Source organism: Eulemur rufifrons, chromosome 2 (assembly GCF_041146395.1).
Source record: "Eulemur rufifrons isolate Redbay chromosome 2, OSU_ERuf_1, whole genome shotgun sequence".
Classification (NCBI taxonomy): domain Eukaryota; kingdom Metazoa; phylum Chordata; class Mammalia; order Primates; family Lemuridae; genus Eulemur; species Eulemur rufifrons.
Window position 1 is genome coordinate 81,717,650 of NC_090984.1, and position 19,736 is coordinate 81,737,385.

General features: G+C 33.7%; 1 protein-coding gene and 1 non-coding gene across 2 annotated transcripts in view; both read right to left on the minus strand.

Annotated features, from left to right (window-relative positions):
- MAP4K5 (mitogen-activated protein kinase kinase kinase kinase 5) overlaps window positions 1–19,736 on the minus strand; it is a 98,888-nt gene that overhangs the window by 73,697 nt on the left and 5,455 nt on the right. Inside the window, exon 3 of the mRNA XM_069464805.1 lies at window positions 4,475–4,532. Coding sequence (XP_069320906.1) covers window positions 4,475–4,532 — 58 coding nt within the window. The remainder of the gene's footprint in view (window positions 1–4,474; window positions 4,533–19,736) is intronic.
- LOC138381112 (U7 small nuclear RNA) lies at window positions 14,971–15,032 on the minus strand. Its single transcript, XR_011233048.1, has one exon. It is a non-coding gene; the product is annotated as a U7 small nuclear RNA (small nuclear RNA).

A 19,736-nucleotide genomic window follows, 5' to 3' on the forward strand; every position in this document is an offset into this window, starting at 1 on the left:
AGCAAAGATCGTGAAAAACAGTACTTCAGGCAGAACAGAAGGGCTGCTTTAATCTTGGCCTGTTTAAATAAAAAGAAAACGGAGGCAGAGTAGGCAAGGGAGAAGTGTATGTGATGAGCTCAGAGAAGTAGGCAGAGTAGATAATGGAGAGTTTTATAAGCAAGGTTAAAAGTTTGAATAGATTATAAGTAGATATGGAAGCTTCAGAGAGGTTTTAAGCAGAAGAGTGCTCTGATCTATGTTTTAAAAAGTTCTCTACAGTGGCTTTATGGAAACTAGATGGTGGGAGAAGGGAGGTGTGGGAAAGGAAATAGGGAGACCAGGAGGGTGGAGGTGGCAATAAAAACTAGATGGATTCAGGATGTGTTCTGAAGGTAGAGTTGAAGGAACTTGCTGACAGACTGACTCTGGAGTCCAAATAAAAGAGAGAAATCAAGGATAATAACTTGATTTTGGGCATGGTTAACTGTTTAGCAAAATGGGGAAGACTGAGGGAAGAACAGGTTTGGGAAGAACAATCAATTTGTGGATTCAAATTATATTATTCCTGCTGGACATGGTGGTGTAAGCCAGTAGTCCCAGATACTGAGGAAGCTGAGGAGGGAGGATTGCTTGAGCCCAGGAGTTTGAGGCCAGCATGGGCAACATAGTGAAACACCATCTCTTAAGAAAAAAACAATTTTTTTAAAGTTATTATGTTATTCCTAATACTTACAGGAAAATCTTTTTGATAATATGACTATCAATAGTTGATACAAAATAAATAAGTCAGAATGGCAAGGACATGGCATGAAAAGACTAATGGTGGGTACTAAATCTATTTAAATATTAAACTAAGTCTAAATAATTGGTCATTACATTTATAAGTAGATTGTAAATAATTATTAAAAGAAAGATACACAGACTAATGCATTCTCATATCCCAGTATAATTAGAAAGTTCCTGGGCTAAAATCCCCAAGGAAACTAACAAGCTGACAATTGGGAGATAAAGAAGCAGGAAGTATATAAATATGTAAATTTCAACATCTTTAAACCTAGGGAGTCAATAGCTGACTGCTTCATTTAAGTTGTAGACTTAAAAAACCATACATTTAAGTATATTATTCAAAGTCATATAAGCCATTCTCTGGTAAAAATATAGAATTGTGCCTTCAAATTATCAGCAGTAAAAATAAAAGAAATCCCCAGCCATAATTTAAAAAAAAAAACTTCAAGGAAACATTAAAAACAAAAACCACAACAAAGAAGTAAAATCAAACATCTCTTTAAACAATAATATAGTGATAAACTTATCTGTTAAAAAAAGAAAGATTCAGATTGGGTTATAAAATAAAAGCAAACACAATTTTTTCACAAGAAAAACACCAATGACCCAGAAAGGATTAAAGTATAAAGATAGGGCCCAGGTATATATACCAGGTCTATCCATTTGTTATTTGCAACAAAACTATAAACAAAAAGGAGGGTTGGTAATATCAATGTTTGACAAAGTTATATTCAAGATTAAGAAGGGCATCAAAGAGCACTAAGGGAATGAATGTTTAAGAATGAAGGATGCAAGCCAAAACAGTAAGGGAAAGACTAAAGCCACTGACCAATATGAGTGACCAATGCATTAGACATTTATTTCTTTATTCTATCTCCTTGACTAGAATTTGACTCCCAGGAGAACAAGGTCTTTGCCTTTTTGTTTTCCTCTACATTCCTACTCTTTAGAACAGAGCTTCACATACATTAGGTACTCAATAAATATGTTAACGAATAAATGAAGATATAATATAATCATCAATTTCACGAGTCAACTGACACAACATAAAATACCTTAAGCACAAAGTGCCACAAATGGAAGGAGAAATGGATGGAACCATTATAGAAGATGATCAACACTTTTGTCAGTCCTTAATGCTTAATGCATAAACATTGGAAGCACAATCCCAATATCTGAAAGTCTGGAGCTAAAATTGTCTTTCTATATGATATGATTGTACAGTTGTAAGAACAATGTAAAAGATTTGAAAACTATCAGAAAAAAATATGAATTCTATAAGACTGTTATAGACAAAATAGATCTGATAAAATCAACAATTTACATAAATATCAAAAGTAACTAATTAGAAAGTATAAGAAGAAAAAAGGTTCCATTCACAACAGCAAGAAATACTATAAATATGAAGATTTATATGGCAAAAACTATAATATTTTCCCAAAGACCTGAATAAGAAAAAAATCCTTACTATTGACAAAATGCCAAATCTTCTAAATTAATCTCATAAGTGCTTTTTTTCCTCTTTGATAAAAATGATTTTAAAGTTCTGAAAAAAATTATAAAAACAGAAAGGAAACATCTGAAAAATAAAAGTAATGAAGTTATAATATGCAAGAAAAACTTATGGTGATCAAAACCAGGCTAGTATTGAACTACGAATAGGGAAGAAAATATCACTGGACTGGAACACAAAATTCATGTTTACATGGAAATTTGGTTTAAATTTAGTTTATCAAACCTGTAGATAAAAGAATCTGTAGTAATAGCTTTGGGAAAGTGTCCAGCCATTTGAAAAAGAATAGACATAGAGTTCTCTTTCACCTCTTAGAACAAAATTGTTCCTGATGAAGCAAACATTTACATTTTGGAAGGAAAAAACTAGAAGAAATTACAGTTAAAATTTTTTATGATTATCTAGTAGAAAGGCCTGAGTATGGGGAAATGGAGGAATGACAAATTTATCTAAGAGAAAAAAAATACACCCACTCAGAAAAGAAAAATATCATAAGCAGAGTACAAAGATAGAAGACAAATTGGAGGAAATTTAAAACATATGATGAAGAGTCAACTATTCTCAAAGTGCAAACAGCATCTAAAAAATCAATAATAAAAGACAAATAACCTGATAGAATTGGGGCAAAGCATGAGGATAGGCAATTCAAAGAATATAACAATGGCCAAATACTAAGATCATATCATTAACATTTACTGAACTTCTATTTTATTTTGGGGGGAGGGGAAGAGTTTAAACATTACTCAATTTTTATATATGAGTAACCTCTAACATATTAATATAGTCAGTAGCTTTTATAAAACAATGCAATGAGAAATTCCAGCCTCTCAAAGGGTCTTAATTTATGATTCCAGCATTTAATCCTATGTAATAACATCAAACATATGACATATTTTTCTTTTTTTACTAAATTGCCTTCCTATGTTGGTTTCAATATATGGCTTACTGAGAATTCAGAATTGTAGGATTTTAAAAATATACTCAATAATGCATTATATGAACTATAATCACAAATAAGCCATGCCCTCAAAAGTCAAATAAGTGAAACTGTGTTGTAACAAGCGCAGTGTACTCACTGATGGCAGAAAGAGATAAACATCTTTGTTTCCTCTGAGAGCCCAGCCCAGTGTCTGGACCATAAGCACCCCTTGAACATAACTTGAATATTTGCTCAAGTGATTCCTCCAGAAGAGACAAATGCTTGCATAGTTCTGTTATACTCCCTTTTATTTGTGTTAGTGACATTTTGGAGATCATGCTATACTTATTACGTGGAACTTAATAAGAGGATTCTGAAATAGTATTATAACAATTTCTACCTGCCTGGAAAAAAGGATACTGTGTCATATCTGAAAGCTTATTTTTAAAGTGCTTCAGTATATACTACCTCAGTAATATCATCTCTCCAATGAATCACACACATAATGATCCCAATACTGCATCGGAAATGCAAAATCATTTTCACTGCTCAAATTAAGAAACTAGCTTAATTATGATCACACACTTACTCTACATGTCTAAGGTCATGAACTAGCAAATGAACAGACTACCAAATATTCACTTACCTGGTCAAAAACTACTACTGCTCTCATTAAAAACTTTACAAACTTTTAGGGTATCAAAATTGTAAAATTGTTTCAGGTTTTATACAGTGTTCTTTTCAAAGCAAAGTACTCATGTGTTTTAAAACAAGCAGTCTTCTGATATACAGAGGTGTTGATAAAATAAGCATTAAGCTAAAACCAGAATTATCAAATCTAAATTAATCACAGGGAACAGCAACATACAAAATATCATTACCCCACACATTACCTGTATATCCCCCCAAATCACAGAATACTTTCCTAATTAAATTCTCATAAAAGCTAAAACTAAAGTTAAGATATTTCACTATAATCTTAAAATTAACATTATCAGTCAATGCATCTTCTAATTTTTGAACCTGCATATTTCAAATTTTATTTAGCAACAAAACTGTCACATCAAACTCACCTTTAACCATCTCCAACAGAATTTAATATAACCATACTGGAGATACTCTTTCTACTGACCTGATAGAACACATGAAGAAGACTTCTTTTCAGAGGAAGGACAAGTAAAGAAATGTGGAATATGCTTTCAGGTCTTATATTTATGAACTGCACAAGATACTTGTTTAAAAATTGTCTTGTTAAAAATTGTTTTCATACATACCAGGTTCCAATTTAATAATTTTTACTGCCGCCAACTCTCCTGTATGTACATTTCTGGCCTAAAATGAAAATAAAAAGTTTTAGAAGTTTGTTAATTACTTGGTACTATGTTAATTAATTGCTTATCAACCATGCTTTTATCAATGCTAAAAAACAAAATCTTTATTTCCAATAAAATAAGTATACTCATTTTCCCATTAAAGAAAAATGTTATATATTTTTCTACATACTAAAGAAAAATATAGAGAAGACATAAAAATATAAATAAGACTTCCATTAGTCCCACCACTCTAAAACAGGTACTGTTTAAAATTGTGGTATATACTTCCTCCAAGCCTTTTCTTCATACTTAGGTTAATTAAAAAGAAAACTCACAGTTTTTATTTATATTATAAACATAATCATAGCTCATTAAAGAAAAATAAAATCTCAAATCATTTGTACCTAACTACCTGGAGAAAAACATATACATTTTAGTGTACATGTTTTCCTGTGTGCGCATGCATGTGTGTGTGTGTGCATTGTGGGAGATGATTCTCATCACAGTCTTCTACAACAGGATTTGCAATGCTGCCAAACTTTCCATTGACAGGATATATAATTATTTAACTAACCCTCTACCATTGGACATTTAGGATTTTAATATTATTTTGCAATTATAAGTATAGGGATAAATATATGTTAGTTTTATATCTGGCCATAGCCTTGATTATTTTCTTCAGTTAAATACCTAGAAACTATTTAACAAAATATCACAAACTTACTATAATTAGTGCTGTAATGAATATCGCTGCTAATATTTTAGCACATATCAGTTTATCAGTAAGGCAATCTAGACATATAATTGTTAAATCAAAAGGTACGTAGATTTATAATGGATATATTACCATATTGCTCTAAAAATTGTATGAATTTATACTCTCATCAACCTTGGTTGTTAAATCCATGTCTGTCAAGATATACTGTAGGTACAAATTTTTATTCTGTTTTAAAAATCATGTATTAATACCTTCTCTATACAATACACAATTTTAAATGGCTATATAATAGTCCATATAATCATCCCCCTTTAATGCTAGACATGAAGGATGTTACATATGTATTTTTATTACTTAAGACTATTTCTTTCAAATGGATTCTAAGATATGAAATTACTAGGTCAAAGGATATGAACATGAACACTTAAGGCAACCCACACGTACCGTCAAATAGTCTCAAAACATTGTAGCATTCGTTATATTCTTATTATTAATATGAGTGCTCATTTTCATTGTACCAAGTGGCACACCATATGTGGAAATGCAATTTAATAATTTGTGACATTTTTCACTTAAACTACATTAGATTTGAGTGTCAACTTTCATACTTAGCATAAAAAATAAGGAAAAGAAAAGACATCATAAAACAGGAAAGTATGGTTATACTAATTCACCAAATTAAATAAGTCACATTACCGGTGGAAAGAAGAGAAAAGATATGTGCATATATGTGTATATAGATTGAGGTTGTCCACTTGCTCAACAATTCACATGCCAGACTCAGGTATAAAACACATGGCCAGAGATTATAGAATAAATGATGATAACTGACCACCTGGGAGTCCTGTTCAGTACATTATAAAATTTGTGTCGGAAGACAAATTCCATAATAATGATGACAATCTTGTTTTTAATGCTTTATAGTTTGCAGGAACTTTCATATAGATTATTTAATTCTATTTATTTAAACACAAAAAGACTTAGCTCAGTAAAGTTAAATGACTTGCCCACAGACATTCTGCTGGCAGGGGTAAGACTTAAAAGTTAGAACCCAAGAACTGTATTGTGATGACAATGTTTCCCTGCTCTTTTCAAAATATGAGAATTCTCTTTTCCTTTTTTAAATGCAAAAGGTATTAGAGAAAAGTATTGATTCCGTAATATTTAACAGACTCAGTAGTGACTTTTGTTGCAAATAGATTAACAAAGTAATATACTAATCAACTTTCACATTATTTCCTATAATGCTTTTCAGTATAAAAGAATGTGAACCATTTCTTACACATTTAAAGTCTTTAAAGAAATAATCGTAGAGCTGAATTTGATCCCAGGAAAAATATTATTATTTTAAATATTCTGAAAAAAGTATTCTGAAATAAAAGCCAGCAGCTTTCTCATATGTTTAAAATCTACCTTAAAGGGTTAGGATAAAAAAATCAAATAACAAGACTCAATTGATTCTTCTATTAACATTCCTACACCATAATCTAGCAAACACAGCCACTTCTCTAAGTACATTCCTGGTTTTCCTTCTTTCCTCATCCCTCTAAGTGATAATTTAAAATTTTCCACTGAAATCCTATAGAAAACAGAAAACCATCTATAGACATAGAGTAGAAGTTTACATATTGGGAAGAAAGATTTAAGTATAAGGGCCACAGATGGCACAAGAAAGTAACACATGTACACTCACAAATGGGGACAGTTGAACTATTCAAGATTCTAAATTTCAGATAACAAATACAATGTTTAACTCATATGACAGTGACTGATGCTAACATATCTACAACAACAAAATATCTTTAGGCTATATTCATTATTCCAGTTTTCCAAGCAAAACGGACATTAGGGTAATGCATTCTGCCATTCACTGAAAACCAAAAGAAAGTATGAGTACATACTTCCCAATTATAGATCATCAAACAAGTGCCAACAACAGGAAAAGATGTAGTGTATTTCTCTGAGAGTCTAGAATAATTAATTATGCTTTTAGTCAGATTAATCAAAAGCAAATGACTCTGTCTCTAGTTTGAAAACATTGTCCTTATTCTGGTACATTCTCCTTCCCCTGGCCTCCTCCCCTCCCCCTTTAGCCCAGTTAACTCAGACTTGTCCTTCAGGAATCAGTTTACTTATCGTCTCCTCCAGGAAGCCTTGCCTGATATCTCAAGCCTGGATTTAGTGTGTTGTCTTCTTAATTCTGAGTATGTATGATCTTTTGAAAGACTATGCCACATGGTAGATGCTCTACAAATTTGTTGAATGAACAATTACAATTGTAGGGGGGTTATTACTCTCTTTACTTAAAAAAATAAAATATTGAAATCGTCTACAACTAGGAAATGCTATGAAACTGACAATATACTGTTTTAAATGGTCTTACTTCTTTTCACTTACATTGATTCAATTTTATTTTTTATTACTATGAATTAAAGCATTTTGGAAAAAATTACTTGTAAAAAATTACAAAATAAGATTTTGTTGTAAAAATATTAAAACAATGTAAAATAAATCAGTAAAAGATGACAGTCCCTTTTCCTCCCAAGCTCATCTCCCAGAAGTAACTACTATTAATAGTTTAGAGTATATCCTTCCAGACTTTCAATTAGGTTGATTCCTAGGAATACATATGCACAAAACACAGAAGCCTGATAGTCTGGCAGTGTCTTACATAGCTAAGCATAGGGTTACCACATGATCCAGGAATCCCCACTCCTTGGTATGTACCATACTGAGCTAAAAACTTATGTCCACATAAAAACCTGTACACAAATGTTTATAGCAGTCTTTACTCATAACTGTCAAAACTGGAAGCAATCAAGATCCCCTTTATAAGTGAACAGATAAACACACTGCGGTATATCCACACAGTGGAAAATTATCTAGAGATAAAAATAAATGAGCCATTGAGCCACAAAAACAAATAAACAAACAAGCAAACAAACAAACAAACAAAAAAAAACAGAGACAGAGAAACCTTAAATGCATATTGCTAAGTGAAAGAAGCCTGTCTTGAAAAGGCTACATACTGTCTGATTCCAACTATATGACATTCTGGAAAAGGCAAAACTATAGAAGCAGTAAAAAGAGCGATGGTTGCCAGAGGTTTAGGGGGAGGAAGGAAAGGGATGAATAAGTGAAGTGCTGGGGATTCTTAGGGCAATGAGACTATTCTGTATGAAACTGTAACAGTGGATACATTTCATTACGTATTTGTCAAAACCCAAAGAAGTACACAAGAGTGAACTTTAAGTAAACTATGGACTATCGTTAGTAATAATACATCAATATTGGTTCAATAATTGTAACAAATGTACCACACTAATGCAAGATGTTAATAAAAAAGGAAACTGTGCAAGCATTGGCGGGATGGTGGATAAATGTAACTCCATGTATTATCTGCTCAATTATTTTGTAAACCTGAAATTGTACTAAAAAATTAAGCCCATTCATTTTTTAAAAAAATACATATAAAATTATTTTTGAAAGAATACATATTCTCAGATACATTTATGAGTCAATTTTTATAGTTAGAATCAACCCAAACATATTGTTTTTCAATTTAATAGAACCAAAGTGAAGATGCAAGAACATCTTGACTTTTTTTAGAGATTCCGAGGGGCTCAGGAAAAAACAGATCACTGGCGGATTTGAACAACATCACAGAACCATATAAAATAAAGATGGCACTTTAAAATTCGTTACACCATGCAGAAACCAAAATGCATGTAGCTACAGAAGTAAAAAGTAAAAAATATAAACTGTAACTCCTACTGATAGGAATAAATACTTAAATGCCAGTCTCCATTTTGAAGACATATTTCTGTTCTCTCCAAATGAAGAACCGATGGGCAAATGTTTGTACTCTGTAATTTTCCAGCTGGATTTTTAAAACAGAAAGCAGTACCAGGCTCTTTTATAATGAAAGGCAAAGAGGCTTTCAGAAAAAGAGATCTTCTAAACAGAGACTTTACAGATTCAGTTTACTAAAGAGATCTTTCAGAAATTTAACTATATAATTTCACACTATAATCCAAAAGAGTTTTGGTTTTCTACTACCAGTTTTTAAAATTCACCATTTTTCTCCAACAAGTCAAATGTGACATTCTACCTTTTTGTTTTTGGCTATAACACACAAGAAATTTGAAGATCACATATTATGTTTACACAAGGAACTAATCAAAGTGCCACAGCACCTGTACAAAAAGGATACAACTATATTTCTGATTCCTATTCATTTTAGTAGAGTAATGGCATACACTAATAATCAGACTTAAGAGTATACTAAACACCTAGAAATCTAAATACATATATTAGTACAGTTACATATCTTATTTAACTCTTCTTAATCAGGAATTGAAATTAAGTGGAAAAAAGATAAACTCAAAATAAATGAGATCAATGTCACTATAAAATCCATAAGAGAGACTTTCTAGTTAAATTACATTTCTATTGTCATTGCCAATGCATTTCCCTTTCATTTCCAAGTCAATTTATTAATACTACCAGAAGTATTTTAACTCAAACTCTCCTGCCTTCAATATTTTACTAATAGTAAAAAGTTACCTGTAGATTTCTACTTGTACCAAAAAAAATACTGAAAGATGTTGATCTTTCTAGTTAAGCCATTTCCATTTCAATGATACTATGCAGCTGCCAATTTTGTAAACTGTAAACTCTCCCATATGCTATACAATTTTTTAATGTAAAAAATAATAAGGAAAAGTTTAAACATTTTACCTACAAGTTTTCAACAGAATTGGAAGATATGACTCAATGCCTAACACATTCGTAGTAGTCATGAAGTTGGAAGAGAATGTTTTAAAACTGGGGCAAAAAATTGAAACTGGCAAGTAGAAACAGCTATCTAAAAGCTATGGCAACCAAGACGGTCACCATGAAGACAAATGAAAAAATTCTTCTATTTCACTTTACTGTTCTTCACATTAGGCCCCTTACCTTACTCCCATATAATTTCTTCCAGCATATTTTTAGGGTCACAAAACTGTTCCATTAAGCTAACTGGGGGCTTTAGTTTTAAATATGCCCCCTTGGCCAGGCGAGGTGGCTCACACCTGTAATCCTAGCACTCTGGAAGGCCAAGGCAGGCGGGTGGTTTGAGCTCAGGAGTTCGAGACCAGCCTGAGCAAGAGCGAGACCCCCATCTCTACTAAAAATAGAAAGAAATCAGCTGGACAACCAAAACTATATAGAAAAAATTAGCCGGGCATGGTGGCACATGCCTGTAGTCCCAGCTGCTCGGGAGGCTGAGGCAGTAGGATTGCTTGAGCCCAGGAGTTTGAGGTTGCTGTGAGCTAGGCTGCCACGGCACTCTAGCCAGGGTGACAGAGCAGGACTCTGCCAAACAAACAAACAAATAAATAAGCCCCCTTCCTCCAAAAATATTTTTTAACCTAACAGAAAATTCAGCCCCCTTCCTCCAAAAATATTCTTTAACATAACAGAAAATTCAGACATCTCAATATTTAACAAGCTATCTCTAGTGGCCAGTGACTGCTTCTCGGAGTCATAATTAAGCACTCCAGATTTAAGAACATGAAGTGCAATACAAAAGTAGCAACACAGCATCTGCAAAGTTTGAAAAATGCAAAGTAGTTGGTTCATCCACAAAAAAAGTAAACAGTCAATTATGGCAAAGGCTGTAAAACCTCTATACTGGATACTTTATGGAACATTATTTTTAACTGGCTCATTCATTCAAAATTCAAAGATTCCTTTGAAGCTCAGGACAGAATGTATCTATCACCCCCTATCTTCTTGCAGCTATTACATACTAACCTCTTGGTCACCTCTCCTTGTTCTTTTAAGACTTCATAACCGCTGGCTCACTGTTTCCTCTCTCTGTCTCTTGTCACCATTCTTGATGACTTCAACATCTAGATCTATTCTCTGACTTTCCACTCTCTTACCTATCTGTATCTTGATTTCAGACATTTTACTTCCTTCCTGATCATTACCTCCTTCTTTTCGACTGATTTACTCTAATCCTCCCATGCCAGTGATTCTTCAACCTCAATAACCTGCCAGTGCATTCCTCCATGACCACCCACTACTTCTCGAAATTCCACACATCCTCCCTTAACTGTCAGGGTTCCATGGTCCATCACTGCCTTGCAAATATCCTTAACTTCCTTTCTCCTCTTTCCCTCTATCTTACTAGCCTGGCTAAATCCTAATCTCAAGTAAACCCAATTATCCACTAATTCTACACTGGTACTGAATAGCTAAATGTTATTGGGAAAAAATTTCAAAATCATGCTCCCTGGTCTTATTTTCAAATTATAACATAAATCTTAAACTACAACTTCTTCTATAGGTTTTACTTTCCACTCTTCAGAAGGACTACTTAACTCCTCTCTCTTCAGACCTTCAATAATACCTCAGCACCTTTGTTACTTCCTCCTCTTTTACCTATTCTAACTGATAATGGAACGATACCTTTTCTTTACCTAACATTCTTGCATAGAGTCCATAGCTTTAATAATCTCCAGGATACATCTCTCCTCACCCACCTCCAGCTCCTAAATTCATGGAAACTTACAGGCATTTCAATTTTATCACGTCTAACACAGAACACTCGATTATCCCTGCCCCACAAACCCACTCATCCCCACATCTTCCCAGTTTAAATTAAATTACTATATCCACCCACTTGCTTAAGCTCCAAACCCACCATCATTCTTCATTTCTTTCCTTCACACTCTTCGTATCTGATATATCAGCAAATCCTGATGGCTTAAACATATAAGCCAAATCCACTCACTTTCCTCTGTCTCCACTACTATACTTTAGACCAAGCCTGTCTCTATTAGGAAGTGGTAAACCATTTGTGAGATGTAAAGAAACAGCAAATCAAGGCTAATCCCTGGTTTCTGGATTGTGCAACGGGGAGAACAGTGGTCTCATTCACTGAAATGAAAAACCTAGGAGGAAGGACATATTTAAATTTTAGGTTCCTATGGAAAACCAGTATCTGATGATATCCTGCAAACTGATTAATAGTTCCTGAACCGCAAGAGCTAACCTGGATCAGAGACAGGATTTGGGCATCAACAACATTACAGAATGTAGGCAGGTAGATGAGGTTATTTAGAAAGAGTATGTAGAGTTAGAAAAAAAGAGGTCAAGAACAGAATCCTTAAAAATTACCCACATTTAAGGGATAGTGAAAATAGACAAAATAAAAATAAAACGATTCTAGAGATACTGTTCTGCTAGAATCCCAGTTTGGTGGAACTTCTAGAAATCATCCAATCCAATCTTCCTTTTAAAAAAGAACAAATCTCTTCTACTTAGTCTATGGTGGCCATTTGGTCAACCTAATTCATTTTTAGGATAACTTAGTTGTATAAAGGCTTTTCTATGATAAGTAAAATTACTTTTCTATAACTTCTCCTCAGTGGTCCCAGTTTTGGTTTGTGAGATAACACTGACTTAGTCTATTCCTCCTACTGTATGACAAACTTCAGACATCTAAATTCATTAATTTATTCAATACATATTGAGTACTTGTGGAAGTCAGGAGGCCTAAGTTCTAATTTTAACCCAGCTCAGATAAATATAAAAGCTCCTTTCCACCTATGGATAAAACACCCTAATTTCTTCAACATGCCATGTCATATGGATTCCAGACTCTTCCCACCATTCTAGTTACTATCTTGACTATGTGCTCAAAGTCTGGTGTCCAACAAAAATGACAGTTGCTATAATATTAGATTCATAAAATTACAAGTGACATTTTTTAAAGTTTCTATAAAGTTATATTTTCAAAATTTAAAAATAAATGTTGAAAGTGTTCTATCCAAAACAGAATGCAACACTTTATCCTTTGACAAGAGCAACGTAAAGTGCTTCATTTTACTTTTACTATAAATGCTTTGGGAAAAAGAGAGGTTATAAACACTACACATTTTATACACTAAATAAGTTGTTATCTAAATTTCAAGGAAAGCACTTCCAATAAGATTATAAAATTTATGTAAACAAAATATAGTCAAAGGGAGAGCAACTTATATCTTCCATATGAAAATTAAAGTAAGGATTAGTTATCTATTCATTTAACATTTATTCACTGAGTACCTCTTAAGCTTCAGGTACTTTCAGTAGTATTGGTGGGGTGATACCAAGGAATTACAAAAATTAATAAAATATCTGAACCTGCCCTGAGTTTCAATGGGACAGATTTTAGACCCATATAGGAAAGTTTTCTGTAGCAATTAAAACTGTCCAAAAAAGTATTCAGCTGCTTCTAAACACAGCATGTCCTTATTATTTAAAGAAGTTAAATGATCATTTGTCAAAGACAGGGTAGGGATATATGCACTATGTACCAGCCACAGGTTCCCTGCCAGCTCTCAAGTTCCTCAATTTTTGTGGAACACATTATTTCCAAGCTGACTTCCACATAGTTATACATGTCTAGCCAGGTGTCCCCTCTCCTACGGAAAAAGGCTGTACTATATGGTTTCCTCCACTACCAAGCAAATTCAGACCTGAAGCCTTTCCCTCAGGAAATCTGTCCAGATGACTTCTATCTTAGGTCACACCAAAGCCTTCTGGCCCAGTCTGTTAGGATACTCATTTCTCTCTGAAAAGACTTTTCCTAACCCTTTCCTAATACAGACTAATTATAATAAAAGGAGAATTCCTTCCAGAGGATTAAATTGAATTAACTATCTGGGGGTCTTAGTGGCAAAGGACAGGTAGGAAAGGGCTTGAGTTTTAGGGTAGGAAAGATGTGAATTCTCAATCACTGTTGATGGGTGCAACTTTTTTGGAGAATGACTGGTCAAAATTCACTAAAACCTTAAAACAACTTGGAAAATGTAATTTTAAAAATTTACCTAAAGGAATAATTAAGGCTGTAAGAAAAGAATTCATTCAAGGATATTGATCACTGCATTGTTTATAATAAGGAAAGACTGAAGATAATCTGCTTGTATGTTTGTATATAATAGATTAAAAATTGTACAACTATAACAGGAAATAATATACAAAAATTAAATATATATATATTAAGATGAAAACTTGTTATATATTGCTAAATACCAAAATATATTATCAAATACATATCTATATAATATATGCTATATATGATTGTATGTGGTTATACATAATATCTATACTATGATTTATGTAGGTGTCCATAATATCAATTTTTTAAAGTCTAGAAAGATATATACAACAATGTTTATCTCTTGGTAAAGGAGATACAAGTAATTTTTCATTTATACCTATATTATAATTTTCTGATACGAACACATATTACTTAAAATATATTTTAAAAATAAAAAAGTAGGAAAAAGAAGGCCATATATGATGAAGCAAGGAAGGGAGAGGCAAAGGTAGAAAGGTGAGTCCTACGCATGGATATATGCTATACATGCTACTACAGAAGGAAAACAGGAAATTATTCCTGGGGAAGAAAACTGGTTATACAGTTTATATGGTTATATAATTTAATATGTAACCACATATTACAATTAACACATTAAATGCCATGACAGTTGTATTTAACTCATTCTAGTTGTGACCCCGGGGCCACATGACATATATATAAAATCTTACTTGTTGATGTTCTTATTGTTACAATTAACATTGACAATTTAATTCTAAAAATATAGATTAAATGAATAAAAGTCAATAAATTTCATTTTTCTATTTATGTTTACCTTTAAGTTACACTCAAAAGTTTTTTTTTTTTTTCTTCTTCTTTTTTTTGGGTCTTCTGGTAAAGACCGGAAAACCTGCCAGACAAATTCTAAAAGAGCTATAACACTACACTCAAAGTTTTTATTCTATTTTTGTAATAAAACACTGTGGCCCCAAGGAAAAGTTTCTGGGTTTTTTTGTGTGGCAGTCAAGTGTATTAAGAACTAAAAAGCTTAAAATGAAAAAAGTTAATACTTTATTAAATGTTATGTTTTCTAAAATATATTAAGTTGTGTTCACACTAGATTTTTTCTGAGTTCAATAAGAGGAAGAGTTAATAAGTGGGGCGTAAGAAGGCACAGGGCACCTAAAAAGGGGGCGTGTGTAGGTTAAAAGTAACACGCTGGTTCATAAGACAAAGCTGGAAGTCAGGATCCTTCTCAGGCAGTCCTGTTTACCTTAAATTAGACAGAGACAAACAAAAGAAACTAGCTAGTGCTACAGAAGGTGGGTTATTCTGTCTGCCTGAAAAAAATTAGCATTTTGTTTATTTTAATTTATAATAGCATTACAGAACCTAGTCTATAGGACTCAGTTAATCTGAGTAACAATAACCATAAATCTAAAGTTCTAACAAAATGAGAACAAGAGAAGGCACAGCAGGAAGGATGTCCAAGAAAAAGGAGAGTTTCCGCTTTTAGTTATTTGCATTATAGGGTGGCTATCAGCAAAATCATCTCGATAGTAAAGGCAAATCGAATTTGGGCTCTGACTGGAAAAGATGAGGGTGAAAGTAATGACCAGGGGGCAACCAGGAAGAAGTGCCTGGTGCTTTTTTCTATTAGAATGCAATAGCCTTCTAATAACACTGGTTATTCTAATAGAAAACTGGGACCTGACGGTTAAATGCATATTGAAGTAAAAATCCCTCATCTCTCAGCAGAGGGGTGAAGCCCATATGACCATAACTTGTATAGAGTTGACAATGTGTTAAAGGCTGTGTGTACAGTAGCAAATTTAAAGATTCAGTCTTTAGGCAGTTTGAAATAACAGAAAGAGCAGTTTGCAGAGTCAGAAGATCTGGATTCAAGTCCTCATAGTGCTACCTACTAACAGTAAGATCTAGGGCAACAACAAGTTTCCTCTTGGATAAAACAGAGATGGTAATTGATCTGTCCCACCTACCTCATAGGATTATTGTGAGAAACAAATAATATACTGATCATAAGAAGATTATGCAAACATTAGTCATTCTTAGTCATATTAATCCGATTTCATTTTCATAAAATGTTGGAAGGTGGGAGCCAGTATGACTCATGGGCCCAAACACCTCCAAGGATAGACCTGACCATCAGTTGGGCTTCCCATATCACCTTCTCAAAATCCCAGTGGAAGATTATGATACTTAACAGAAAAAGAGTTATATTAGGCCTAAATTCGTCTTGCCCTTTTCAGAGAGTCACCTACACTTTCTAAGTTGACTACTACTTCATATAACTGGAAAGCAATAGCCTTCTAACATAACACTCTAACATGCACAAATTCTCAAAACAGTCCAATACTGCCAAGTGAAAGTGCCTGCTCCAATTTACCTGATCTTGGACTAAGTTCTCAAACTGACAGCAATGCCCTAAAAACACAAGTATCACTTGTTAATAGGCATCATGTTTCTCTTCCTGTGTTCTTGGTGTGAAACCACGATTTAAAGTTTAGAATTGAAACCTTTTTAAATTTTGAAAGCAAAACTAAAAAAAGAAATCTAAGTCAATCTCTATTCTATCCCATTTGTCTTCACCAAAAACACTGGAAATGATGGTCAGAGTGCAAATGCTGAAAAGCACTAGAATACTAGATTTGTTATAAGCCCATGCTTGCGACTATACCCACAAGTTAATTTTGGAACTAAAATTTATGTACCTGTGCTAGTGGTGGCACTATTTTATGTCTATCTTCACCAAGTTGAAAATACTTTAAAGACTTCTATAGTGTTCACAACATTTCTATGGAAATAGAAAGAAGTTTTAAAATAATTTGCTCCCAGCTATGGTCCAGAGTTTTACATCCACAATCAGAACCATGTTCTTTTTTTAGGCAGTCACAAAATAACCCTACTTCTAAACGGTAAGAAAAATAAATGTTACATAATATTTTAACCCAATAACTTTTAAAATAGTAAATATCCATAACAGTAACACTTCATCCTAATGAAATATATTTTATTTTCACAGTAACCTGATACAATATTTAACATAACATCTATTTAAATAACTTTCAGTAAGACAGCTACTAGCTTAACAAAAAAAGGAATTTAAAAGTAAGATTTTTGAAGGACAATCTTTCATCTCATATTTTCTACTGCTAACCTATTTTTTCAAGTTATTCATTCTCTCCCACCCTGATATGAAAACCAACAGTCTCTCACAATGTAAAACTACTAGGACACAGAAAGGATAGTAAATCCATGCAGTTCAACTGTGTTACCGTCAAAAAACAAGAAAATGGGTGATGTTTTGATGTTAAATGTCAGGGGAATAACAAGCAGCATTATACATCCATTCTCTATCACCTTCAGATTTTGGGCTAGACTTTATTAGCATTTAAAGATTAAAGAACACTGGTGGAAAGTGACATAGTAGAAACAACTACATATCCTTTGCTTATAAAATCATGCTTTGAAAAAATGACATAAGACTTGGTAACCTACACCTAACTCCTGTGAAAAATCACAATGACCTGTGGTCCTACACCATTCAAGATGATGTGATGATAGCACACATCTTTGTGCATGTGTTTGTGTCTTAGTTCTAATGCCAGCCCCTATGCTTACAATTTAGCTGTAGACACAGGTTCAGGTGACTTAGTAAGATAGAGAGAGATACTTAAGACTTCCTCTGATTATCCAGATATCCACTTGGCTAACTTCATCTCTTTCAAGTCTCTGCTCAAATCTAACCTTCTCAATGAGGCCTACCCTGACCATCCTTACATAATGCCCCCACCTGACTCCCTCATCCTACCCAGGCATTCCTGATCCCCCTTAACTTGTTCAACTTTTTCTTCTTTCTATATCTTTAATCTCCGTCTAATATATTATACAACTTTTTACAATTATGTTTATTGTCTCTTTCCCCTGACTAGAATGTAAGTTCCATCAGGGCAGGAATTTTTGTTTTTCTTTTTTGTTCTGCCCAGAGGTTTATTATTATTTTTTTCTGTCTAAATTTTTTTTTATTTCAGCATATTATGGGGGTACAAAAGTTTAGGTTATGTATATTGCCCTTGGCCTCCCCCCCCCAATCAGAGATTCAAGTGAGTCCATCCCCTAGACGGTGGGCATCGTGCTCATTATGTATGTATACACCCATCCCTCCCCACCACATCTGCCCAACACCAATTAATGTTATTTATGAATGTGCTCTTAGGTGATGATCAGTGAAACCAATTTGATGGTGAATACATGTGGTGCTTATTTTTCCATTCTTGGGATACTCCACTTAGTAGAATAGGTTCCAGCTCTATCCAGGAAAATACAAGAGGTACTATATCACCATTGTTTCTTATAGCTGAGTAGTACTCCATGATATACATATACCACATTTTATTAATCCACTCATGTATTGATGGGCACTTGGGTTGTTTCCACATCTTTGCAATTGTGAATTGTGCTGCTATAAACATTTGAGTGCAGATGTCTTTTTTATAGAATGTCTTTTGTTCTTTTGGGTAGATGCCCAATAATGGGATTGCTGGATCAAATGGTAGGTCTACTTGAATCTGTTTAAGGTATCTCCATATTGCTTTCCACAGAGGTTGCACTAGTTTGCAGTCCCACCAGCAGTGTATGAGTGTTCCTATCTCTCCGCATCCACACCAACATTTATTGTTTGGGGACTTTTTGATAAAGGCCATTCTCACTGTAGGTAAGTGGTTTTGATTTGCATTTCCCTGATGATTAGAGAATTTGAGCATTTTTTCATATGTTTTTTGGCCATACTTCAGGGCAGGAATCTTTGTTCACTTTGTTCACTCAATATATCCCAAGGCCTCCAAACAGTGTCTATCCCAAAAGAGGCCCTCTATAAATATTTGTTGAGTGTTAAATACTTCTTTGCACCCTGTCATCCCAGTTCTCCATCCCATCTTCCCTTTCATTAATGTGCCTCACCCTAACATGCTCATAGAGGAACAACTGGTCCTAGGAACCAATGAACAAGATTTTACTTCAAAGAGCCAGGGAGATTTTATAATTATCCCCTACCATAGTCCCTAACAATTTCATTCTATGTTTCTGCCTTCTATCTCCTTTCTAAATTCTCGATTCCTCCCAAACTCTTTGTCCTGGTTTCCTTCTCTGTGGAATTCCTTCTCTAACTTGGCCACTTGGATGATAAGATAAACTTAAAGAATGGTAACTGAATGCTGTAATCACTCATTCTCAATGAAAGGAAAAAAACAGAAACAGAGGAAGAAACATTTGCCTCATTTCTTTTTCTCTTCTCAGCTAAGCTGCTTCCAGGAGCAATCTACATTCCCTCTACTTCCTCATGTACCATTTACACCTCAACTCTTCTGCTCTTAATAAACCCCTTTAGATTTCTTACTTATATGACTGCTATAATGCTCACTCCTTCAAGGAATATTTATTGAGCACATACTATGTGCCAAGCACTATGCTAGGTTAGCTGATTCAGTGGTAAATATAAGGTCCCTATTCTCATCCAGTTTAAGGCTAGCAGAAAGAGGGACAAGCAAAAATGATGAGTGATGAATAAGTATCATGATAATAAATGCACAAACAGCTATAAAAACATATAGCAGATAGATATTACCTAC